Consider the following 24,978-nt stretch of genomic DNA (forward strand, 5'->3'; position numbering starts at 1 on the left):
GATGAGGAAAGTCCTTCTCAGGACCCACATTTTAATAAGAGAAGTGCACAATGGGGGTGACTGGTAAATTGTGCTGCGGCCGAATGGAATTCAGGCGACTCAGAGTTCGGAGTGAATTCATGTCCATGATGTGAGTCTGTATGTTCTCCTCATGCTTTTTCCTCCAGGCACTCTGCCGTCCACCCGCAGCCCAATAACATACAGAGGTGAATTAGTGACTCTTTACTGGCCCACGGTCGGAGTGAGTGTGTGGCCGTGAGTCACTCCAATAAACTCAAAAAAGTACCATCAGCAAATAAGGTTAGAATACAAATATTACATACTTAACTCCAGTGGTTTCTTGTTGCTTTTAAGTATGGCCATGAATCTCAAAGAAGGACAGTAAATAATGCAGTTCAGAAAGGAACAGAGTCATTGAAGAGGTCACAGAACTCACGGCACGAAAACCGCTAGTTTCATGCACATTAGTGGAAGAACACAAATGACATTCTGAAAACACGCAGAGGGTCTAAATCAGAGGTGGGCAATTAAATTTCCCAAGGGGCCGGGTTATATATTGTGACCGTTGAGAAGGGCCGTCAAACACAAAGAGAGGAGAACAAGAGAAAATTGAAAATAAAAATCATGTGTGATTATGAATCTACACTGTAAAAATGCATAGAAACTGTTGGTTTGTTGTGTTTTATTTAATGTAAACCACATTCCATTTAAAGATTGTCAATGTGGCTCATACATTTCAAAATTTACTTTCAATTCTGATGTATTTTAAGGGACAAGAAATACTCCTAAAATAGCCAACAGAAAAGATTTAGAAAAATAATTAAACAAGAAGGTTATGTTTCAGTTACATCATAATAAACAAAAAACGATCCATAAGACAAAATGTCAGAGACAACAACAATGTCAGTTTTATAGTTTTGCTCTGACTCCAGGAGGGCCACATAAATACAGTCAAAGGGCCGCATTTGGCCCCCGGGCCGCACTTTGCCCAGGTCTGGTCTAAATAATGGTTCGCACAATGGTTCAGTCAATGAATACCAAGCTTGGACCAGAGAATTGCAATTGGATCTTCTTCAGGATCATCAGCAGATGATTTGCCTTCAAACAACTGGCACCACCGACCCAGAAGCACAGAGGACAGTCAGCATCTGGCAGCTCATGTTACCCCTCCTTGCAAAGATGGAGCCATTGTTCACCACCATATTTGGGCTGCTAGAACTGCCATAGCTGACAAAGTCTGGTCAGTCGTCCCACCGTCTGTGTGGCTGCTGACGCTGGGACCATCCTGACTGGTCGCCACGAACAGCAGGGATCGGACTGGCTCGGTTTTTGTTCATTTTCTTCACTTCAACATTGGTAAACAACAAAGTATCTCAGAGGCACAAATGAAAAACTGTGTCTTTTTTTAAAAACCAAGTGTCACTGAGGGAAAAATCTGCATGCTGAGTCAGCTAACAGGATATTGAGTCAAAGCATAACCGTGTTTTACCAACGTGACCTTAGGATTCCTTCAATTACCTTGGTTTTGAAGGTCCTTGGGCAAGGACCTTGATGGTGTTGTAAGTTGTGAATGCAATGCTGCTTTAAGTACAATGGAAGCGGTGCTTTTTTGAAATTGTTCTTGAGCCTCTTCATTCACTCAATAATAGAACCTAATTGCTGAGTAGAGAAACAACAAAGGAAGGGGGGTGATTTTTCAGCATTAGCGGAGCTGCGGCCATCAGTCATCCATTTATTCTCGTTGCATGTTGATGGAGCCCATCTCATGGATTATTAGTTCCTTAAATGAATGTCATTCAATATTTGCCATCTCAAGCATTTACTAAACCAGTGATTCTTAACCATAGGCCCGGGGCCCATGGATGGGCCGCGAGCGCCTCCTAGAGGGCCGCCAAAAGTTTTTTGTTTTACACTTAACTTATCTTATATCTTCTTTGGAGTTTAAATAAACTATAGCAATTTTATTTTAGGATGTTTTGACATTGTTTTATTATATTTATTTTATTCAGTTTTTCTAATTTTCTCAACATCAAGTGTATTTTTTTTCTTCAGTAAATTTGATGAATATGACTTGCACCTGGTTCTGCTGCTGGTTGGACTTTTCTATGACAAATAAATATCTTTGCGATGATCACGTTTTCATGTCATTTCACAAGGTTATTTAGGGATTTTTGAAGGCTTTTTGAATTGGTTTAATATCAATAAACAAGACATGTTTGTAGATGTAAGCGAGAGTTTTACTGACTCTCACTTGTTGTCTTCTTTCTTCCCTGTAACTTATAGAGCAATTCCTTTTATTGTGGCTTTACATCACAGATAAGTGGATACATTGTATAGATCCCTCAGCAGTCTGCACGGCTGAGCTCCAATTGAATTAATTTTCTCCTCCATACATGTTACTCATCCAGCTGCTTGAACCTAATCGCTGATAAGCAAAGTATGGAGTGCATTCTGAAAGCTGCGTTGCAGTGAGGCGTTTATAAACTGTTTTAATAGAAAGGTCGTAGCTGGTTAATGTGTGCTTTGTCTTTGATTAAAACAGTCCCAATGGTGCTTGCCCCTTGCTTGAATTACCGCTCGCTTTAGTTTACGTTTCGTGTCACAGTCCACTGCCAGCGTGATGAAACGTTCAGAAATGCTCGGAGGGCTTCCCTTTATGAATATGTCCTTCAACTGCTTTGGGTTATTACTGTAGTCTCTCCACCTGGATCCCGTTGTCTGCCATTATGCAGACATTCTAAAGTGTGTATGTGCAGACTGGTCGTATTCAAATTTATCAAACCATTCACCTGAAAGGGTTCTGTTCTTCCACCAGCACAAGGCCAGGATCGTTCCACAGTACTTCACTGGTATCCATGCAGAGTGCTGTTAATGTTGTTTGGAGCTAGATGAAGCACATTAGCACCACTGAATGCAACGTTGCTACCGGTGAGACGTTCCTCGATCCACCAATCACATGCCTCTATATAGACGCAGCATACAATGAAATGAGAAAAACAACTTCCATGATGAAAGGAATGTATGGGCGAGCGGCGCAATGCATATTAAGTCAAAGCTACTCACTGGATGTGAACCAGCTACCTCGAGCTCTGCTCTGTCCACCATGCCACGTTGCTCTATACAGAGTTCAATTTCCTAAGGGGTCAGGTTATATATTGTGAGCGTTGAGAGGGGCCGTCAAACCCAAAGAAAGGAGGGAAAGAGAAAACAAAAAATAAAAATCTAGTGATGACATCATGTGTGATTATGAAATTACACTTTAAAAATGCACAGAAAATTTTTGTTTGTTGTTTTTCATTTAATTTAAACCACATTCATTTAAAGATTCTTGATGTGTCTCATACATTTAAAAATCTACTGTCAATTCTGATGTATTACTATTACTATTATACCCAATGTAAAAGATGAACAATTTAGAAAAATGACGAAAGTTATGTTTCAGTCGCATCATAGTGAACAAAAAACAATGTACAAGACAAAAAATGTCAGAGACAACAAGTCAAGACAACATAGTTTTACTCCAGGACTCCAGGAGGGCCACATAAATACAGTCAAAGGGCCACATTTGGCCCCCGGGCTGCACTTTGCCCAGGTCTGCTTTATACTGTATTTGTGTTGTCAAACAGCAACAACAACTCAATGAGTAATTTTCATGATAGGTGCCCATTTCTCTGTCTTGAGCACCTGATCCTTCCAAAATTCCTCGGTAAGTACTTGATTCCAGGTGCGTCTTGGGATGAACGTGAGATACTGACGCAAAACATGAGGCAGATTTTGTTATGGTTGAAATTGAAGCTTTAGAAGTGACTCTTAAATGTCACCACACTCACTCTCACCTGACTGTTTTTCCACCCAATGCATATTGTGCTCTGGACCAAACAGTTATAATCACTATCTAATCGCCAAAGTCACACGATGTGATAGCATTCTCTCACTGCAACTGACTGACAAGTATTTAGTCTGTGCTGTAGACGAGACCTGAAGGGTGAAAAATGGTGGATAGAATATTCAGTAGGTTTAATAGTTGAGCCGTTTTCCTGCAGTTTTGCTGGACAGCAGTTCTCATCAAACATTAACAACACACCAGTGAGTGTAGGAACTGTAGTTAGAGTTGATCATATCATCCAGATATTGTCGTACAGAGCTCTGTCAGTGTAGAGAAGCTCATTTCCATGCGGATGCTTCTCAGGTCCTGAGACAAGGTCAAAGCTTAAGCAGCAACCCCGGCAGAAACAGACATTCTATTTAGTTTTGACAAACAACACAGAAGTGATCTCTCATAAGCCCCAAAATGCTGAAGCGGGAGGAAAGTGTATTTTGCTTGAGTGTGTTTGCGAGAGTTGTTTTGTGTGTGTGTGTGTGGTTTTTTTGTTTTGTGTGTGTACTCATGCGTGTCGGCTACGCTGCATGTTGATAAACCGGCTGTTTGCTTGTTCTCAGGGCACTTGTGTTTTTGAACTTGTATAATTGATTCATCCCCGGGACAAGATGGGCTTTAAAAAATACTGTGACCTCATCATGAGTGTGAGCCGTAGCGACATGGAGTCTGCATGTGGTTAATGTTGGTCTGCATCAGGCTCTGAGTCACTGTTACCAAACAATGGAGAGAATACTGATTAACCAGAGAACTGAGACCAAAGTCATGAAGACAAAAACGGATTAATGCGGGTTGTGTTTGTTATTTGTTGAACATTTGTGGTGGCCTGACAAGGACACACTGCAGCAGCCCTTGTCCTGCCTCACTGGACACTATGTTCATCTTCTCTTATACCTCATTATAGAACTTTTTTTTTTTTTTCAACTTTATTTGTATGTTTTTCTCATTTTAAACTTTGAAACATTTTTCTTTGTATTATATAATAATTTTCTCTAAGCTCTGAATGTTATCAAATTTTAATGAGAATGTGTTAAATAAATCAAATAAATCACCTTTTCCTTCAGGTTTTCATCCATTTTTGCAACTGTGATTTAGCAAGAAATAACACCATCAACAGTATAAAAAATACACCTTGTTGCTGGTGTCACCAAACACGTGATCGCTGAGCTGTTTTAAAGATGAATTTTGAATTCTTGAAAGGTGCTAAGACGCCTGTTGTTAGCACAAACTGTTGCATGAAATACATGCAAGTAGAGACGTCATTCCTGCTCAACTTACTCTACAGCCTCCTCTACTTTCTACCACAACATCTGATCATCCATGACTCCTCGCTGATGCACCTGCTGAAATGAACTGAGTTTCTATTCATCCTACACTATCAAAAAAAACACCATCACCAAAAAAAAAAAAATCAAAATCTGACTGATGGAATACAGGTGACTCGATGAGCAAGGGGGGTTGTGAACCCTTATTATCTGTGCGACCTAGAAAGCTGAGAAAGACTGCATGGTGTAGGGTCTCACAAGAAGAGAAAAGTGTTGATGTGTGTGCTGTGTGTCCCTGGGCATGAGAAATTGGAGAACAGGGAAGAGAAATGTCATACTGCTCCGGTAAATAGGGTGTTGTGCCACTCACACTCCACCTTGCCTCTCGATTTGTAACAAGAATGTGGCTAAACAAGGCGCCACAACCTCTCGTGCACACACTCAAACATTTTGCTCATGTTTCCGCGACATTATTGGCTGTCGAATCTGACTCTTGTTTGAGAAGAACCTCGACATGATGGCTGAAATTTAAACATTTAAATCTGCCTGACCAGTTGGGCAGTTTCTAAATCACAATGGGGGAGGAGTTTAGCTTGGTCGTTGCCAGTTCAGTTTTTGGCTTGAAGTGAAACTTCGCCCATCCTCAGTGTAGTACCAGAGGAAAACTCTTCACGATATAGAATTCCACTCCGTCTGTTATAAGGTGCTTTAATGGGGATTCAAAACACAGGTGAGTTCATTTGGTGCAGCTTGAAATGACTTACTAAAATATTGTGAATTATAATGATAGCTCGATTACATGATTTCCTGCGTCTTAAATTCCTTTTCTTGTCATGTATCGCTGTTGTTATTCTTGTCACATGAAAGACTCCGTCCATTTAACTCATGTTTGGTGAGTGGAAAAAGGCTTCTCCAACAGGGAGAGACCCGTGATTTAAAACTGTGGCTTGGGTGTTCGGGCTCTGCTGCGCGTCTCCACTGATGACAAGAAGGGCAACAGAAAAGGCTGGATGTGTGATGGAGTCAGATGCTGCTGACTTGCTTCACACTCTTTACTCAAAGGCTCGCGTGTGTGTGTGTGTGAGAGAGAGAGTGTGTTCTCTGATGATAAATCTTAATTACACAAAGGAGTGCCGACCATGTGCCATCTCATCATACCATGTCAAATCTCATAAACCACAGCAGAGCGTGAGAGAGAAGCAGAGAAAGAGATGCGCCAGTGTGGCGCCATGTGGAAATGTGTTTATATCAAAAAAAAAAAAAACTTTCTAAAGGAGTGAAAGTGCCAAATTGAAAGAGACAGATGAGTTTGGTGAGGAGTGAAATCTTGAGGGGGCGCATGTTAGAGTGTCTCTCTTCAGCGATGAAATATTTAAAGGGTTTGCTTTTTGTTGTACGCGCAAGTTTGATATGAAGGTTCTTCATAATGGATACGGACAAGTGGAGACTTTTGAGGAAATCGGGAAGGAAGTGTCGGGGGATGATGATGAAGTTACTGATGGAAAAACAAAAAAGCTGAATAAGCATAAAAACTGACCCAAAACAAAACAGAACACAGCAATTTCACTACTATGACTCAGTGCTATTGGATTTGAAATTTCTATTCGTCACATTTCTGTATCCTTTTTGTTGCCTTTTGGGCACACAAGTTTTCTGTCATTTCCACGGTAAATTCCTCACCCCATATTACTAAAACTCAAATCTCAATTGAGGTCTGTATTCGGGAAGGATAGTCCTCTTCGAGATCTACTTTGTGGCATTCAGAGTCAGCGCATGAATACATGGTTTGGGAGAAAGAATGGGGCAGAGGTTGTTGTTTTGGCCCGCTGAGTCATCAAGGCCAACTCTCTAAAAGCAGCCCACCTTTGCCCCCATAGTAATGGTTTATCGTTGGAAGTCTGGTGTCAGGGTAAGTCTGCTTAAATGTGGAGGCAGATTGTGGTGGTCAGCGGTGGGTTTTGGTGTGTCGTGGTGTGACAGGGCCAGTCACGCGGATGCGCAGCGTGTTGTTGTAGCTGTGGCAGTGGGGAAAGCCCTGAACAAGCACGTCTCATCTCTGCTGGCTGGGAGAAGAGACAAGGCAGCGCTCCCAGAATAGATAATAAGGAAACAATAATCCTCCTCTTTTTTGTTGTGTAGGAGTCTGTTCTGCGTGTCCCCTTAACTTTCTCTTCTTCTTGACTTGCTCTATGTTGGTACATACAAAACACTGGCACTGTCTGAGATGGAACAATGCAGCGCCGGAACCCTCACTTTCCTCTCTGAAAGAAGGCAATATTCCCAACCTATACTGACTCCTTGTAACGTGGAAAATCTGTAGCTCCCAATTATTGACAGATAACAGAGCTCCTCTGAACATCGGTCTGCTGCTCTCAGTAATGTCTGGTCAGGGGTGCAGGAGGACATTAAAATTAAATGGGAAAAAAAATGTTCCAGAACTTAAGGAAACTGCACAATGCGACTTCTGTATTTCGACTTCTTGGCATAAACTATGGCCTTTAAGTGGCTCGGCTCCACACACAGTCACCTCTTCTATTGTCAAGGGCTTTGGGTCGTGACAAGAAAGTTCATGCAAGTAAAATATTGTTTTCCGCAAGGTGTCTGACTCCCCTGTAGAGAGTAGAATTGAGAAGCTGGAGGGGGCCACACACAAGAAGAATCAGTGTGTTTTTGTCCAGATTTTGCTCCTTCCCAACGATGGTGAATGCAAGGTATCTCGTACCTCCTGCATGGTGATCCAAAGACAGAATTCTTGGGGGTGAATTTGACCTTCAGGGCTGACAGCGATGAATGTGAAACAATATGTACGACCAAAAATCTGGGGGACAGGCGATCGTTCCTGGCTGTGGCATGGAACGACATCGGTCTGAGAAACAGGGAAACAAAGTTTCGGGTGAATTTCAATTTCTCCCTCAATTCCCACCTTCAGCCTTCGCCCTCAAAACCCAGTGCTATACGTGACTTCGAAATGGGACCCCATAAATGGAGATACGTCCTCAGGCTGTGGGCAGTAGCATTACGAAAAAGGGGCATTCGGTCTGTCCATTCAGAAGAAGAAGAAGACGAATGATCATGAAATAGAAGTAAATGACATGCAACAGTGAGTCCATAAAATTGGCTTGTGGGCTTTTTGTAATACTTATATCTCCATTAACAAAGAACATACTTACGTTGGTACGTATTATGTTGGTCACTTCCTTTGCCACTTTCAATGCCGTTGTTTTTGTTGGCTGAAAATACACAAAGCATTCTGGGTAATCCGGGTATTCTTCAATCCTAAGGTGGCAGCGAATCTCAAACTGACACTTTCCTCAGACTTACTCCTCCTCCATTGTCACTCATCAAACAGATGCCAATAAAATCGCCAAGAGAAGCAAATCTCCCTTCAGTTCTGCACGAAGTGGACGGGCTCTTGTCTTTTAGTTATGGTAGTGTTTCATATGGGAGTTTTCCGTTAAAACCTGCCTAAAACCACCATAATCATGTCCACTTCCGTATGGGGCGTCTCCTATTGGGGAGTGGCGGCGGTGATGTGTCGACCCCAGGGAACACAAAAGCAGAAAGTCAACCTTGAGCACCTCCTTAAAAAGGCAGAGTACTATTCGACTGGCAGTGAGAGAGCACTGACATTGGAGACATATTTCATCATTTTGACAAGAAAAGCGAGTGAAATCCCAGAATACTGAAGGGGGTCAAAATCCCAGTGTAGGGGGAACCTTTGCTGAGAAAGCACTGGGGGGACCCTGGAGGGGTTCTGTGCCTTGTAGATGCCTTATTAGTGGGGTGTTTCATGTCATGGCATGTTATTTGGGGCGGGGACCTAGGGGAAGACCCGGGACAAGCTCTGTGTTCAAGCTAGACTCATACAGCTACATGCAACTTTTATCCTCCAAATTTAACCACAGCGCAGTGTGGTTTTAAAACACTTAAAAATGATATCACAAGTGGCGTCAGAACATCTCTCAGTGTTCATCTGCCCAAATCAAGACTATATCAAACATCCTGATGCTGGCAAGCCTGCAGGCGAATTATGTGCGTGTGGTTTCGCTAAGAGAATAGCGTGCTTACTTAAAGACTATCTAAAATGAACGGACGTGCCCATGAGGACGTGCTTCCTCCCTAACCTAGTTTTGTCTTCAATCCCTTCTCCTTAATTCATATTCCACTCGCAAACAGGTTGTGTGTTATCAGTGTTTTCACTCTCGATCCACTGCTGCTTCCATGTAATCTGACTGAGCGATCATCAGATATAAGAGACTGGAATGAGGTGCATGCATGAAGCACTCCAAATATAAATCCTTGGAGAGGGTTTCGAAATAAAGCCACTATCTATTCATCATTGAGGCGTCAACTTTTCCAGCAAGTTGGGTTCTTGCATTTGGAAGAGGTGGAACCTTATTAAACCACATGGGTGTGGAGTCACATAGAGCATGGAGCCGATCTCTGTGCATGATGGTCAGAAATGTATCAGTGGTGTGAATATCAGTTGTCTACCTCTGTGAATTTAATGCACAGGCTTCGTATAATAAGTGGATAACAGAATGTGCTTTCGCTTTTTGTTGAAAATGCTATCCAGAAACTTGCTTTGGTTTCCCGTCTGCCCATCTATAACCCACACTGTTGCTTTTAGTGTGATGAAATCTACTATACATGCTTTGAATTTGTGATACTTTGAAGCCAAGCTTTTAGCTTGGATTTTTTATTGTCAAGAATTTTATATGCAGAAACCACCACGTGTGCAGATGGTGATAATGCTCTCGGCCCCAGGATTGACTTCCATATCGCTCTAGAATTTTCTGTGTTTTGGGGTGCAAATTTTGTGTCAGGACATGTGGACATGAGGCACAGGTCTGGACTGTCAGCTCTGTCTCACCCTTTGCTATGATCATGTGCTATGAATATGGACGCAACACTTATAGAGGACATTCAGTCATTAACACGCTATACAAGGCTGGTTTGTTCTTCCCTTTAAATGCCCATAGTGCGCCAACTATAGCCAGTTGGAGGACCAAGCCACTGCAGGGCTGCTCCACATAGCATCAAAGTCGATGTGGAATTTAAAAAACAGGGTATCTTTAGAGTGTTTCGCTTTAAAGCAGGGTGTCTCATTTTCAGTGGAGGGCATTTCCATGATGCCCACACAGCTTGATAGACATTAAAAGTTGGTATGACCGTACGACTTTTCTGTCTTTTACAAATCTCTCTGCGGTGCAATGGCGTAAATTCAGTGTTTTGCACGTGGCTCGTCTCTGCACTTCAGCTGTCTTGGTGTGTTTTGCAAGTGAAATATTCACTGGCCTCATTAGTCCCCTCGCGGGCCGTCTCAGATACACAAAGATTATGGCGATGCTTCCATAAACATCCGGGTCCCGATTCACAAAACAATCCCAGCTCGGAATTGCGACGACGCCTTTACAGGCGAGCATCAGTGGGGCAGATCGGCCCCCGAGTGCTGCTGACTAATTGGCTCAAGTCTCATATGCATCACTCCGATAGACGGATCTCAACACAGATTTGTAATTGTTACCACAAGAACACAGAGCTCAGGCTTGTACAGAGCCATGTTCCTGAAGACGTCAGCATGTGCCAGCAGCTGCACACAGGAGTGTCTTAAGTAAGAGGGTGACTCTGACATCATTTAACGCCCCAGTGCTTTTAACATCAGCTCCCTTCTTCCAAGCACTCCATCTCATCCAGAGTGAGCTCCACCCGCTGAACAACATTAAACATTTGTGTCTTGTGTAAATTATGTGTATCCACTTACTGCCGCTCTTCAAATATTTACATTTCAGTCCCAAATCAAATGGTTCAGTCCCATCAAACCATTGTTCTTCTGTCCCTGATCGGCGTCAGTATGCTCCAGTGAATCCTACTTTTCAACTGTAAATGGAAGTCTCCCAGTGTTTGACAGACACCAACACAGGTGCAGCCACACGTGTGGCTGATGTTGCCGCTGCCTGTCTGCTGTCACCCCTCACATGCTGGGGTCACCGTTCCATTAACTGGCCAACACAGTCTCACTTCTGCTTCTCTCCCCTCCGCAGGCACAGAAATCGTGGATAGAAAGAGCATTCAGCAAGAGAGAATGTGTTCATATCATAGTGAGCGCCAAAGACCCCCATAGGTAAGCAACTGTTGTCTTTTTGTCAAACCTCTCTGTACTCATTTTTGTGTGCTCTCCTCTTTCAAAAGTCAACTCAGAACCCACCTTTTCAGAATAGCTTTTGAAAACTGTAAACTGTAAAGCGTCTTTGAGCACCCGAGAAAAGCAAAATGTAAAACCGAAAACATAAGACTCATCTTTGGGGCTGTATATGAGGAGGTAACTTGATCCTGAATACAAGCGCTGCGCATTTGTGATATTTGTTTTTCTCCCGATTCAGACTCTCGATTGAGTCAAGGGTGGTGGAAATCGATGGCTTGGAGTTCACTCACGCTCACGATCAACTGCAACTTAAGCCCTCCAATATGTGATGAATGCAGCCCTGCCCTTAACTGTTGTTTCTCCACATTTCTTCCCACCTCCTTGTTTAAAGGAACTGTGATGGACAGTTTCTTCTGAAGCCCCGATTGCCACTGTGGTTTGACAAACGCCTGTCTACCAACCTGCGTTTCTATCTGCCCAATGTGGCGGTGCACTGAAGGAAGCTGTTCTTCTTATCTCATCCAATTCTATTATAGGCTGGAGACTATCCCAGCTGCTTGAGCGAGAGGTGGGGAACACCCTCAGGGCACACAGAGACAAAACCTGCTCACATGTACATGGACTGTTTTGTCACTACTAACTCCAATAGAACAGTTTGTTTTTGGACTGTGCACACTCCACACAGGTTTCACTCCAACCAGTGAGTTGGTCTTTTTCAACCGCTATTTTTTTGTGGTGAGGCTGCAGCGCTAGCCACTAAACCACCGCGCTGCCCTCACAAGAGTTTGGAGGAACACAGTGGAAACGCTTTTGATAGTGACGGAGAGACCTGCACCTGTATCATGAACAAGAGTCATCATTACTCATATTTTTGCATATCTTCTTTGATGTTATTATAAAAATGTACTGCTTTGAAAGAGTGGCAGAACAATGGAATGAAATGTTTTATTTATAGCGTTCTTTTTAACATACTTAATCCGAACTGAGCCAACAGTTTGAAGTGAATATCACCAATGCTGTGGGTCTGGGTCTAAAAAAATGTTTTAATGAATAGATCTAACGTAAGGTAAATGTGAGTCAGTACAAGTATAGTAGTACATATATAGTACATACTTACAACCGGGATTGGTTCCGACCAACCGGTCGTAAGTCGGATTGGACATAAGTCGAATGCCATTTAAAATAGCCTGAGAGTGAGATGCTGGGATACTGTGCTGCCGTAATGCAGTCGTACGCACTGCCAGACATTGCATAAAAATTTTAAAGAAAGCATCTGCTGGAATCTGCTGGCCGAGGACATAAGTCTGGGTGGACGTATGTCGAGCAGGTTGTAAATCAGATGTTACGTGTATGTACATTTTATCCAAGCGTGCCAACATTCTCTTTTCCTCAGGATGTAGGTTTCCCAGCATTTTTTTTTAGAACATCTCTCCAGAGATTTCAGACATTGAATAATCAGACTGTGAGCAGGTATAAGTCTGCTCCTCCTTCGGTTCTTTTGAAAGCACATTTGAAAGAAGATGGAACACTAACTAGAAGGTACTCCAAAGCCAATATGTTTGATACGAAATGACACCAGCAGCAAAAACAGTTGCAGCGACAGAATAATCTGTCAGTTGAAACTATGCTTCTCTACTGGACAGCCTCCATTCTAATGGAGTGGAGAGCTGTATGCTGCCAGCCAGCATACATTTTCTGCCTGGACCATCAGAGGGTGGCAGGATTCCCACCCACCACAACACTGCCACGTCTGTCCACCTGCTGCTGCTGGAGCCTAAGTTGATCACCTTGCATTGGATATGCTGTCAAAGTTTTTGCTTTTACATTCTTATTTCAGTGGCGTTCTGAGATGAGATGAAAGCCACATGACTTCCTGTGACAGTTGCCCCCCCCTCAGCTCAGACGTCCCACAAACTCAATTATTCTGTGTAATGTCGCATCTGACTTCCACGTCTTTACCTCCCCCTCCTGCAGGTGCTGCTGCGGTCGGCTCATAGGTCAGCATGTGGGCCTGCCCCCGGGACTCTCGTCCAGCCAAAATGATAAGGCGGATCGTTTGGGCAAAAATGACAGCCTGTCGGAGAAGTGGTCAATCAGCAAGCACACGCAGCTCAGCCCCACGGACGCCTTCGGCACCATCGAGTTCCAGGGAGGAGGGCACTCTAATAAAGCCATGGTGAATCCTGCGGCTAATCCCTGTTGTCAGTGTCCGAGAGAAGCTTGTTTCTACTGATAATCAGCATCCTGAGGCTGAGCGTCCTCTGCTGCCCTGCACACTTCGCTCTCCGCACAGTGGAAAGCAGTGATGGAAATTGGCTCCTCTTTTCCTTCTTGTTACTCACTAAAGTTCTTGTATTAGTGTGGTTAAATCTGGCATCAAACATTTTCGTATGGAGTTTCATTTAAAACATTCTGCATTTCTCTTTCTCTCTATGTCTCCGTTTTTTTTCTTGAATGACAAAAATACATTTTAACCAACTTCGGTAGAGCTGCTCATGCATTTAAAGATATGATTTGACTGGACAGATGGGAATAAACATAGATGCGTGCAGTATATATATATAAAGACATACGTACATGTGATAGTCATAAGAGGCTTCACACACGGGACACACAGGAAGTCACATCATACATGGACTGTGTTGTGAGTGGGCCATCTAACAACAATAATAAAAAATAAAATGAAGGATAATAGGAAAAATTATGAAATAAATGTGCATATAATATTGCTAAATTTAAGTTCATGAAAATGCATGATTAAATCACCGCCAATGTAATTTTGTGGAAAAAGAAATTGAAATGCAAAAACTGGCATTTTAAGACAGGGTTTTCGCCAAAAGATAGCGATAATAAAAATGTTAAAATGGTCTCGGGAAACAAAAGTATAGTTATCTGTTGTTTATCCAGATCAACAAATGGTAAATACAGATAAGATCACCTTGAGATTATGACTATAAACAAACAAAAACAGATAGCAAATCGTCAATCAAAACCCAGTTGGAAAATGAAATAAAAAGTGAAAAAGAAAAGAGGCAACATAGTCTCGGATAAATATCAACTGTAATATTGTTTTCAATGGCGAATCAATTTGTGAAAACACTCCTGAATGAAGTGAAAGACAGAATTAGCGCTAGTGCTAGCTAGTGCAGAAGAAGCTGATCTGAACTGCAGCTAGCGCTTTGCTGATGTCATCATCTGACTGAAGATGTTCCTGCGCTGTGAAGAACTATTGGAATTCAAATCACTTTGTCAAGACTCTACATCACCAGCTGTGGACAGGTTGGTGTGTAGCAACAGATAAACACCTTATCCTCACAGCGCCGGACGATTCAGAGTCTCAGCATGGGTTTTGGGCTACAAACTAGAAGAGACACAGTTCTCAATGGAGAAGAGGCATTTGTGCCACGCCTGCACGGGTGAATCAGGCTGCATCATGGTGTAAGTCAAATAGTAATAGGAGTGTTGTTAGCACATAATTACACCCCATCATCATCAAATCATTTTTCACAGTTTCTTGACAGACATGGTGGTTATGAAATCACACTGGCGCACGTCAGGAATTCAAATGGCGGCCTGGACTTTGGGTCTAATTGATTCTTAGTGTTCAATTATTCATCCTGACACATGTCAGGTCGAGCGGTGCCGCCGCACACCAACAGATGTTTTCACGCATCTGTGAAATAAAGATTGAAACAGATCAATTTTGACTCGTAACAACTGATGGATACTTCGATGACACGTTCCTCCCTGTGTGCCTGCAGTATGTGCGCGTGTCGTACGACACCAAACCCGACCTGCTGCTCCACCTGATGACCAAGGAGTGGCAGCTGGATCTGCCCAAGCTGCTCATCTCAGTCCACGGAGGGTTGCAGAACTTTGAGCTGCAGCCCAAACTCAAGCAGGTCTTTGGCAAAGGGCTAATCAAGGCTGCCATGACGACGGGAGCTTGGATCTTCACCGGTGGGGTCAACACAGGTGAAGAAGGACACATTGGAATTTGCACACTCGAAACACATATTGAAAAAAAAAAAAAAAAAAAAAAAAAATATATATATATATATATATATATATATATATGTGTGTGTGTGTGTGTGTGTGTGTGTGTGTGTATATATATTTGCCCACTGGAAACACACATTGAAAAAAAAGATATATATGTATAATTTATATATATTATAGTTTTTATATCACCTTATTTAAACTAAAGCTCCTTTAATGTCTTGAAAATATTTGGATAAGAATTTAAGTTTTATAAGAATTTCAAGTACATTCAGAGTAGTGGAAACACTGGCCATTGTGTAGTGAAAAACCTCCCTGAACAAAAGCAAAAAGATGCTTTTCTTTGCTTTTGTTCAGGGATTCCTCCATGTTTGTTGTTGTTGTTATCATCCTAGCTGCCACGTGTCTTGTGCATCAGTGTGATCAGTGGACCAGGAACTCCTGCACTTACAAAGGTTCCCTGTTGTCTGGAGAGCTAACTGTAAATTAAATTAAACTCCCACTTCTTGCCCTTATAAATGCAACATAAGCGCTTAATTTAGAACAAAAATATGTGAGACATTCTAAATACTACTTTTTTTTCATTGAAATTTCTATCATTAATTAATAACTGCAGCTGTGAGAAGAAAAGAGAGTCAAAGGTGGGTCGAAGAAACAAGGGACACAAGACAAAGTCTGAGGCAGAAAAACACAATAAAGCACAGCACATTTTGCATGTGGCGGCGATTTAACTTTATTGACATTGAGATGAACAACATGGTGAATAGTTTAGATGCTGTGACTCTTCATCAAAGCGCATCACTTGTGACCAAGACACTGCGGATGATCCACCACCAGTGTCTGGCCAGATTCCAGATTAGCATGGATTGCTGCCTCCTTCACTTGACGACACTATTGGAATTTCCCCAACAGTACTGACTCTGTCAGGCTGGCGTAAGAGATCTCTTCAGCTGGATGAGTCTGACCTGGAACAGGATTATGGGGCTCAGTGGGCTGAATCTGTGGCTTCATTACTCGAGGCTGGATCTGAAAACCTTGGGAGAATGTGGGAGACAAGGGAGCGACAAATTCAAGGGGATGATGAAAAACTATTTTAACTGCTGACAGCTGGGAGCTTCAAGGCCGCAATGGAATAATAGAGCAATAACTCAGTTGGCACTGAGCAAATCTGTAAATATTTCAACATAATAATAATAATAATAATAATAATAATAATAATAATAATAATAATAATAATAATAATAATAATAATAATAATTGATTTTGAAAAAGTCATTTTATCTGCCTTGACCTGCAATACATGTTGTTTTAATGGCACTTCTAATCTTATAAATGTCAACAATTTATCATAACAAAAAGGCATAGTCATTGTATGTTTGAGACAAAAGTGTCTCTTTAATGTTGTTTAGAGGCAGAGTTGGTGGTGAAATAAGACACTTTTTGTGTTTTGACACAAAGTATTTACGCTGAAATTGGCCTCTTCTAGTTAAAGTGAAGACTGCATTCTAAACATTCTGTTTATTATCACTCAACTCAACATGGATGGACCCGTGAGTTAGAGACTAATATTGGCAAGAACCTCACTTTTCCATACACGTCATGATACTTGGGTCAAAATATAGTACAATTACAAGTATCATGATGTCCCAATATTGTGACGTATTCCACTATCTTACAAAAAAATTAAAATAAAATACTACTACTATTACTACTACTACTACTACTACTACTAAGAATAATAATAATAATAATAATAATAATAATAATAATAATAATAATAATAATAATAATAATAATAATAATAATAATAATAATAACAATAATAATAAGTCACACTAAAAACAACGGTTCTATTTTATTATTTATTCATAAAAAAAACATGAAAACAATAAGCTGCTGTCATTAAACCAGTGTTTTGTGAAGAAGTCACAATTCTTGTTTTTCATTTCACAATGTACCAAAAGCTTCCCAAGCTCACACTGTCAATAAAAACACGGGGAACTAAGTGCTTTTAATTACTAGCAGGACAAGAAAGAGTAAGTCATATTTAGCTTTCAACCAGGCCTAAGTAAGAATTCATTATAGAAAAAAAAGATTAAGGAATTTCGCGATATATTGCTGTAGCTATATCATTTCACGCCTCTACAGAGAGTGATAGCTGGACACCTGAGCTGTAGGGTGTTAAAGAAAATGTAAAATGTTGGAAGAATTGGAGCAGAAGGTAAAGATTTTCAGGTCGATTTTTATTTCCTGCACTTGCCCCAGGAAAAACCTGTGATGGGAGGAAAAAAACATCATGCTAGCTCGGATGCAGTACAGGGAACTGGACAACAGTGTCGAGAGACTGTTAAAAGATGCTTGTACCATCCTATTTAATTCCCTGGTGAGTCCAGCGGGGAGGTTTAAAAGAAACACTTTGGGACAGTTGCGCTAAAGGCTTGGACCTTTCTTGCACAGTTGTTAGCATTATCACGTGACTTGAATTGACTCTTGCTCGATTGAATTTTCAAGTCTTTACTTGATATTTCTTCCAAATAAATCAACCTTCTCCCGACACCAACAGGGGTAATTCGCCATGTGGGTGATGCACTAAAAGACCACGCCTCCAAGTCAAGAGGAAAGATCTGCACCATTGGCATCGCTCCCTGGGGCATCGTGGAGAACCAGGAGGACCTTGTTGGCAAAGATGTAAGTCACTGCATGGCAGCATTAATGTATGTGTACACGGAGAAGCGGTGTGAAATTTGGCGGTCCATAAGAGTTTTGCTTGCAAAGCGACGTTAGCTGCAAATGTAGAGAAACGCTGAACAAGCCAAAGCGAACCATGAGAACCAATTTACCAGAGTGAAATAGACAGCTGGCCGTGCACATGCTGACTCAAACCTGGGGGATCAATGTTGAGTCTTAGTTAAGATTTCATCAGAATGTCCAGAGGTGGTGAGCCAGTCATGCAGAACCTATTAATGTAACGCGCTGAAATAAGATGATGAAGTGCTGAAGCTGTTTTCATGCTTGATTTGCTTCAATGGCGAAATGGAGTCGCATGCTCCTGACAGCCACGCCGGTACAGCCGCAGCGGACTATTGTCCCGGTGACAGTTTGAGTCAGAAATTGTGTAATGTTGGCACAATCTTGTTGTATTTGTTGACAAACAGAATTATGGCATTAGAGGACCACCACAATTCCTTCAACTTTTTTATAGAATTTTATACATTGATGTTGTTGTTTTTTTCATAATTCTAAGAATAGCAAATATGATAAAACATATGGCTGGACAAATAATTTATTTATAGCAGAGTCACAAATGTTTTAAAGCTGTTGATGTCATGGCTGTCTGTGGAGTCAAACCCAGTTGCTGTGTTGTCATTGGCTGACAGAAGACTTGGGAGAGCAAGGTTAAATTCACAGATTTATTGTCACAGACGAGTAATACAAAAACGAACAGGAACGGAGAAACCAAGGGCATTGACACCAGAACGCAGAGCGAGGGGTACACACAAGGGCAAGGGAAAAACCTGGAACACAAAACAGGCGAATAAGTAACTGAAGCCTGAATCAGAAGAACAAAAACAAACTTGGATATTAACTTGCGAGGCCCAAAGAACAGAAAGCGGTGGTGGAATGAAACACACTCACACAAGGAAAATAACAATTATGAGAGAAAAACAAAAAGTTAGTTTTACAAAAGACTCACACGTGATCTAAAAGAAAAAAAACAAGAAACAGAAAGTGGAGCGAGAAGAATGCAACTAAGGAGGCGGCTGAAAAGGAAATCAAGCACGCACAGAATTTAGAAAGATTCAGGGAAATACACAAGAGACTGGTGTCGCAGGAGAGTTTACCGTAGGAACGCGAAGTAACCATCTGGCGACATGTGCTGGCACCAAGGTGTTGATATCCAGGGAAGCTTTATTAGCTGATCGATGCCAGCCGTGTCGCTCGGGAAGCTGGAGGAAAAGAAGGAAACGGAAACACATAACAAAATAAAGGCACGAAAGAAACGATCATGACAGTAGTCTTGTCACTTGTCACTGTACTCAAAATGCTGCCACAGAAACGATTGAAAAGCAGTATCTTCCTCGATGTTAATTTGGTTGCTGAGGCTCTGCTTATCCTTTGTTGTGCATTACCGCCCCCACAGGTCACACTGCCATGATGACTTTTCAACCATCCTTTTTGGGCATTTTCTCAACCTTTTTCTGTTCCTGATTCAGTGAAAAACCAATGTGGCATCACGAGCGGGATCTCTCATTTTCAGATTTCTCTTGTGTTTGGGTCCTTAGCCCTAAAATAAAACGCATCATGTACTTCCAATAGCCGTGTCATTACCTCCCACTGCTAATCTGACTTGCATCTTTCTGTCTCCCCAGGTGGTGCGCCCTTATCAGACCATGTCCAATCCTTTGAGCAAGCTCACCGTTCTCAACAGTCTTCACTCTCACTTCATCCTGGCAGACAACGGCACCACGGGAAAGTACGGTGCCGAAGTCAAGCTCCGGCGGCAACTAGAAAAACACATTTCCCTGCAGAAGATCAACACACGTGAGTGCCAAATACACCCGACCTACTTCAACACCAGCTTTGGGTCTAAATGACAATGAAATCCTAATCCTGGATTTGACAACACCACAATTCTGGGTTAATTGAGGTCAAGTCCTTTTTCATAACCGAGGAGTTAAATGCTTATTATCTTTTTTTATGGCACATGCTCCAGACTTTGGGTATTTTTAGAAACCACAAGCCCACGATGCTTTGAAACTGTCCCTCGCTTCAGGACAGGTTTATTTTCCTTTGTTTCCAAGCTTCCTGACAGTACAACTGAACTCAAGCGAACCTGGATGATAATCTGTGTCTGTTTTTTTTGTGATGACGCACAAAGCCTTCGCTCTGCAAGATACATGCCAAAACAGAATCTGGGAAAAAAAAACTTTCCAAATGTTGGAGTTACTTCAGGAATTTAATTTCACGGAGTAATTGAGGGTTTTTTTTCATTGAGCAGATGCCTTTTTCGTAATGGAAAAAATGATCACACTAGAGTTGACACTGCAATTTTAACTCTTGTTACAGCGCTTTGTTATGATTTATTTGCCACGTTACATCATGTTCATACATGAGGAGGAGGAGTACGCCTTGGTGACTGAATACAATGGAGCGTGTCCTTTGATGTGTTGGCACAAAGATGCTCAAGTAATCCATTAAAAAGTTTCACTACCAACATCACTTCCACAACGGTGGCAACTACGATGACAGCTATTATTGTTACTACTTATAAATATGACAAGATAAATGAGTTGCACAGAATTAAAATGAAAAAAAAAAACCAATGATAATTCTATAATATTATGATTGTTGTTGTAGCACTTTTATTTAAATAAATTGCTTTTTGTTTTTATTCAATGATGATGATGATAATAATAATGATAGCTAGATAGATAGATAGATAGATAGATGATAGATAGATAGATAGATAGATAGATAGACAGACAGACAGACAGACAGACAGACAGACAGATAGATAGATAGACAGACAGACAGACAGACAGACAGACAGACAGGTAGGTAGGTAGACAGATAGATAGATAGATAGACAGACAGACAGACAGACAGATAGATAGATAGATCCTTTACTTAAATGTTTTCATGAAGTTTTGAATCAAACTAACCAGGATTATAATCCGTGTTCTGGCGGAATAACAATTTTGAGGCGTTTGGTCATGTTTCTGTGTTATCAACACCGTTTCCTGCGGCTTTTTACATCATTAGTGCATCACCTCAGATAAGAAAAAGCCTTGATCCGTTTTGACAGGCAGGAATAAATGATCACACGATGCCTTCGACATCCAGCAGATTGCATCTATGATTGGAAGGTTTGTTCAGCTGCCTGTACTTGCAGATATTTATTTTGTGCACGTTTTACCTCGCTTAGCCGCGGGATATTAAATGTTTACTATTCTCCTGAATGCGTTTCTGTGTATCGGCGTGTGCGCGACTGGTGCGTTTCTGTCTGCACGTGAAGTCACTTGCTTGAGTGGGGTGCTCATGTGCCGTCAAGCCCTTGTCACATTGCATTTTCCCAGTTTCAATTTCCACATTATACCTTGCCTCCAAACGGAATGGATTTGCGCAAACACAAAAGGCTCCTCTCTCTCTATCACTCACGGACGCACACTCCAACGTGGCTGATTCCCTTTGAATACAATCTCAATAGCTTCTCGCTAAATTGTGGAGAACGTGTCGGAGCTTGTTACGAGCCCGAGTGAGAGAATCGGCGACTCTGATTTGTTTGTCGCCTCTTGCTTAGCCGTCCTCACACTGAATTGATGAGGGTTGTTATGGATGTAAATTCATGTTTGATGGAAAATAATGGACCGTCTCATAATCACGGGTGATTTCTTTCTCTTCTGTCATTGTTCACGGTTCGAAATATTCATACTCTTGATGGCAATTTCCCCCTTGACTAACACGGGAATGCACTTCTCTGCGCTTCGTCCAGTCATGTGGCCAATGGATTTCCCTTTGTCATCCTATGCCTGGACTCAAACAAAAGGGGCTGGGAAGGCAAAGGGACTCCCATTTGTCATACATTCATCTGATATCTGAGGGAAACACATGCGTTTTACCTGCACTGATATGAACCAGGAACTGAAGGTGGTGCGAATACATGAATGAAAGACACTCTAGTTGAGTATGTTAGAAATAATGGTGTCATAGGACATGGATTAGTAAAGACAGGAAGCTGTTTATTGCTGCCTTACAGTCATGATTCTTTTGTGGAACATCTGCTCTGATGTGAGGTTGTCTGTCTATCTGTTAACAAAATAACAAAAAAATGGAAAAACAGCTCTCAATAAACTTTTCAGGGAAGGGTTGGTATGAGACCTTCTGTGTCATTGAGCTCATTGCGATCAACAATATTTCAAATGCTGAAAAGGGGGTTGAATTATGTAGCATTTTCTTTTTTTTATTTTATATTGTAAATCATTAGGTGCTTGGGTAGAGTTTGATACAAATTAAAGGGGCGTTTACTGAAGTTGCAGTATTTCACATTTTCAAAGTGAGATTCTCCTTGAAAGTGAAGGAGAAACTCCTCAGGTGTCATGTGGTTTCTGGAGATTACCAGACACTCTATGTGAGCAAAAAGCAAACGGACAAAACACTATCCTGTTACTTTATTCTGAGTGAGATTCTTTCTTGTGGGTACCACAGTAAAAGTAAAATTTTAATTATCATTATTATTTCCCTCCCAACATGCCTTTTTTCCTGTAGAGGAGTAGAAATTTTCGCCCATAACTAGATTTAGTGTTGCACATACAAATTGTCCAGAATGAGGCCATATTGGAAAAAGGGCCAAACAAGTTTCTATGTGAGTCCATGCTCATGTGGGGCCCAAGTGTTTCCAAAAATACTCGAAACATGCAGAGGTAAATAAGGGGCAAAACTGCTTGTATTAAAATAGTCGTGTTGTACTTTATTGGTTAGTTATGATGAGGAGTCAAAACTAAACAGAGAATATGAATTCTTCATCACGATAAATTTGACACATCAATTCATCCTTTACTTCTCAAAGCTGGTGCTCAATTGTACTTTACATTCCTCTCTGGTGTTGCACAACATGCAGTGTCTTTTATGGCCTGGTACAACATCATGGTGCTGCCTGCAGGGAGCGTTTTCTTTTTCTATTTGATTACCTGTCGACCCTCTATCAAGGAGGAATCCATTTTTCTCCCAGCGTGGCTGCCTGCTGGGAGATCCAGCTGCCGCCGGATGCCCTGTCAAGGAAATTAGAATAAAAAGGGGATAAAATCACCTTTTTTTCGTGAATGGTTTAACTTGTATTTCTCCCATTCTTGCATGATGTAGATGATCATGCAGTAATATTTGACATCTAATAATAACTCAAAGGTCACGTCAGTACGGTGTATCGTTTCTCACACTCACTCCCTCGGAATCCACGTGACCCGTCCTAACTCACTAAAACTGAGGCAGGAATTTTATTTGATCCCTTTGCCAGAAAGTGCGGGCATCTTGCAGTTGTTATTTGACTGTTAAGGAGCCACTTTGACACCTGTCACTGTAAATTGGAGCACAGCAGTGAAGCTTGTACATTTATTCATATCTGCATCAGGGCCTGCGTGGAGCCTCCTGGTCTGTTCGACGTAGTGGAAAGTTGTGTCTCCTTTGCTTTTCATAAGCGGGCTGGGAACTTCTGAGGGGAGGTGTAGGGGGGGGCAGGTCGCTCCGGTGTAAACAAAGTTAATGTCTAAAGACAGGCAGATCGGCTCGGGAGCTGGTAGACATGACTGATGGAGCCTGAACGTTCACACTCGGAACTAATGTTCTAATACTGTGTTCTGCTGAACACCAATGTCTCTCATGTGACTTGACTAACCAGCCGTGTTCCGGCTCGATGAAATTTGGGCAAAGATGCAAATGAACCCGCGTAGCTGTGAAGCATATTCAGGTCAGCCAGAACCAGGACGTGGATGTGTTTCAAAGACAACATGCTTTCATTATTGCGGTGTATAGATTAGGATAAAACATCATATATATCAAATATACATGTCATTATATACTTTCTAATTCATAGCATTCCAGTGTTAGGAGTCACCCAGTCAAGTCGGTACGACATTCAGCACAGCCAAAAGGAGGTGAGACGCTCTGACAATGTAGCCTTCTCACGCTGAATAAAGGGAAGAAAGGAGCAGGAGGTTGGGAAACATAAGATCAATAGCATCATTCCCTTAGTCTGAAGATTTTCCTGATCACTTGAAACAGAATTGAAAGTTTTAAGCCTAAAAACTGTCTCCCCGAACGACCTGCTTCCAAGACAAAAGTGAACCAATTTGTTGCATCCTATCGAACGCTGGTGGATTATTCTTACAATAGGGAGATGAAACAACCTCACACTGGCATGTGGCACCAGACCAGTGGCTGCATCTGCAGGACGAGGGAACGTTTGACGCGCTAAAGCTCACCTTATATGGACTGTATATGTTGGTGAACAGCAATACCAACAATGAAAGCTTTTCGAGTGAAGATGAAGATGCAATTTTGATTGTCCTCAGGGAAGCGTGTATGACTGCAGTCAAAAACATAAGAACAAAACTACTCGGTGCTGGCAGCCAAGACTGACGCGGAAGGGTTTACCAGCCGAAGGTTGGATGTCAGGGTTTTGTCTGAAAAACAACGGCAGACTGACAGGGTCAGGGCTGCGGAGGGCTGTGAAGCAGTGTGCCGAGGAGACAGTAGAAATCGAGCTGCTTGCTGGAGTTCTGGAGAAAGGACAATGGAGTGGGGACAACAGGTGATGGCAGCAGCAAGTGAATAGAGATTGAGAGAATGAACGAATGGTCCCCTCAAGCTAGCGGTGAAGACAAATGTCAGCGCTGGAAAGAAATGCTAGAGATGTAACAAAAGACAACACATTTTTCTGCCCCCCCTCATCCAGATCCAGATTATGAACGCTGCTTTTGAAGATATGGTGCGAGTTTTAGCATAAGATTTGTGAGGCGTGATAAGGAGAGATGTGCTCAAAATCTTGCTTGAAACTGGGGCTTTCTTTGACATCCCGTCTGACAAAAGATGGAGCTGGAATCATGGCAATGAGTAGGAAAAAAAGGGGAAATGGGGATTGATGGTGTGAAGAGACTGTGGCGAGAAAGAAGTGCGAAGTGACTGCGGAGAGTTCAGTC

At 41.9% G+C, this 24,978-nt stretch overlaps 1 protein-coding gene across 9 annotated transcripts in view; it reads left to right on the forward strand.

Annotated features, from left to right (window-relative positions):
- Window positions 1-24,978, forward strand: part of trpm3 (transient receptor potential cation channel, subfamily M, member 3) — a 134,814-nt gene that overhangs the window by 52,599 nt on the left and 57,237 nt on the right. For all 9 annotated transcript variants that reach the window (XM_053869658.1, XM_053869649.1, XM_053869650.1 and 6 more), the window contains exons 2-6: window positions 11,187-11,266; window positions 13,262-13,463; window positions 15,049-15,262; window positions 17,850-17,974; window positions 19,657-19,828. In XM_053869658.1, the coding sequence (XP_053725633.1) occupies window positions 11,187-11,266; window positions 13,262-13,463; window positions 15,049-15,262; window positions 17,850-17,974; window positions 19,657-19,828 (793 nt within the window). The remainder of the gene's footprint in view (window positions 1-11,186; window positions 11,267-13,261; window positions 13,464-15,048; window positions 15,263-17,849; window positions 17,975-19,656; window positions 19,829-24,978) is intronic.

Source organism: Synchiropus splendidus, chromosome 7, assembly GCF_027744825.2.
Source record: "Synchiropus splendidus isolate RoL2022-P1 chromosome 7, RoL_Sspl_1.0, whole genome shotgun sequence".
Lineage (NCBI taxonomy): Eukaryota > Metazoa > Chordata > Actinopteri > Syngnathiformes > Callionymidae > Synchiropus > Synchiropus splendidus.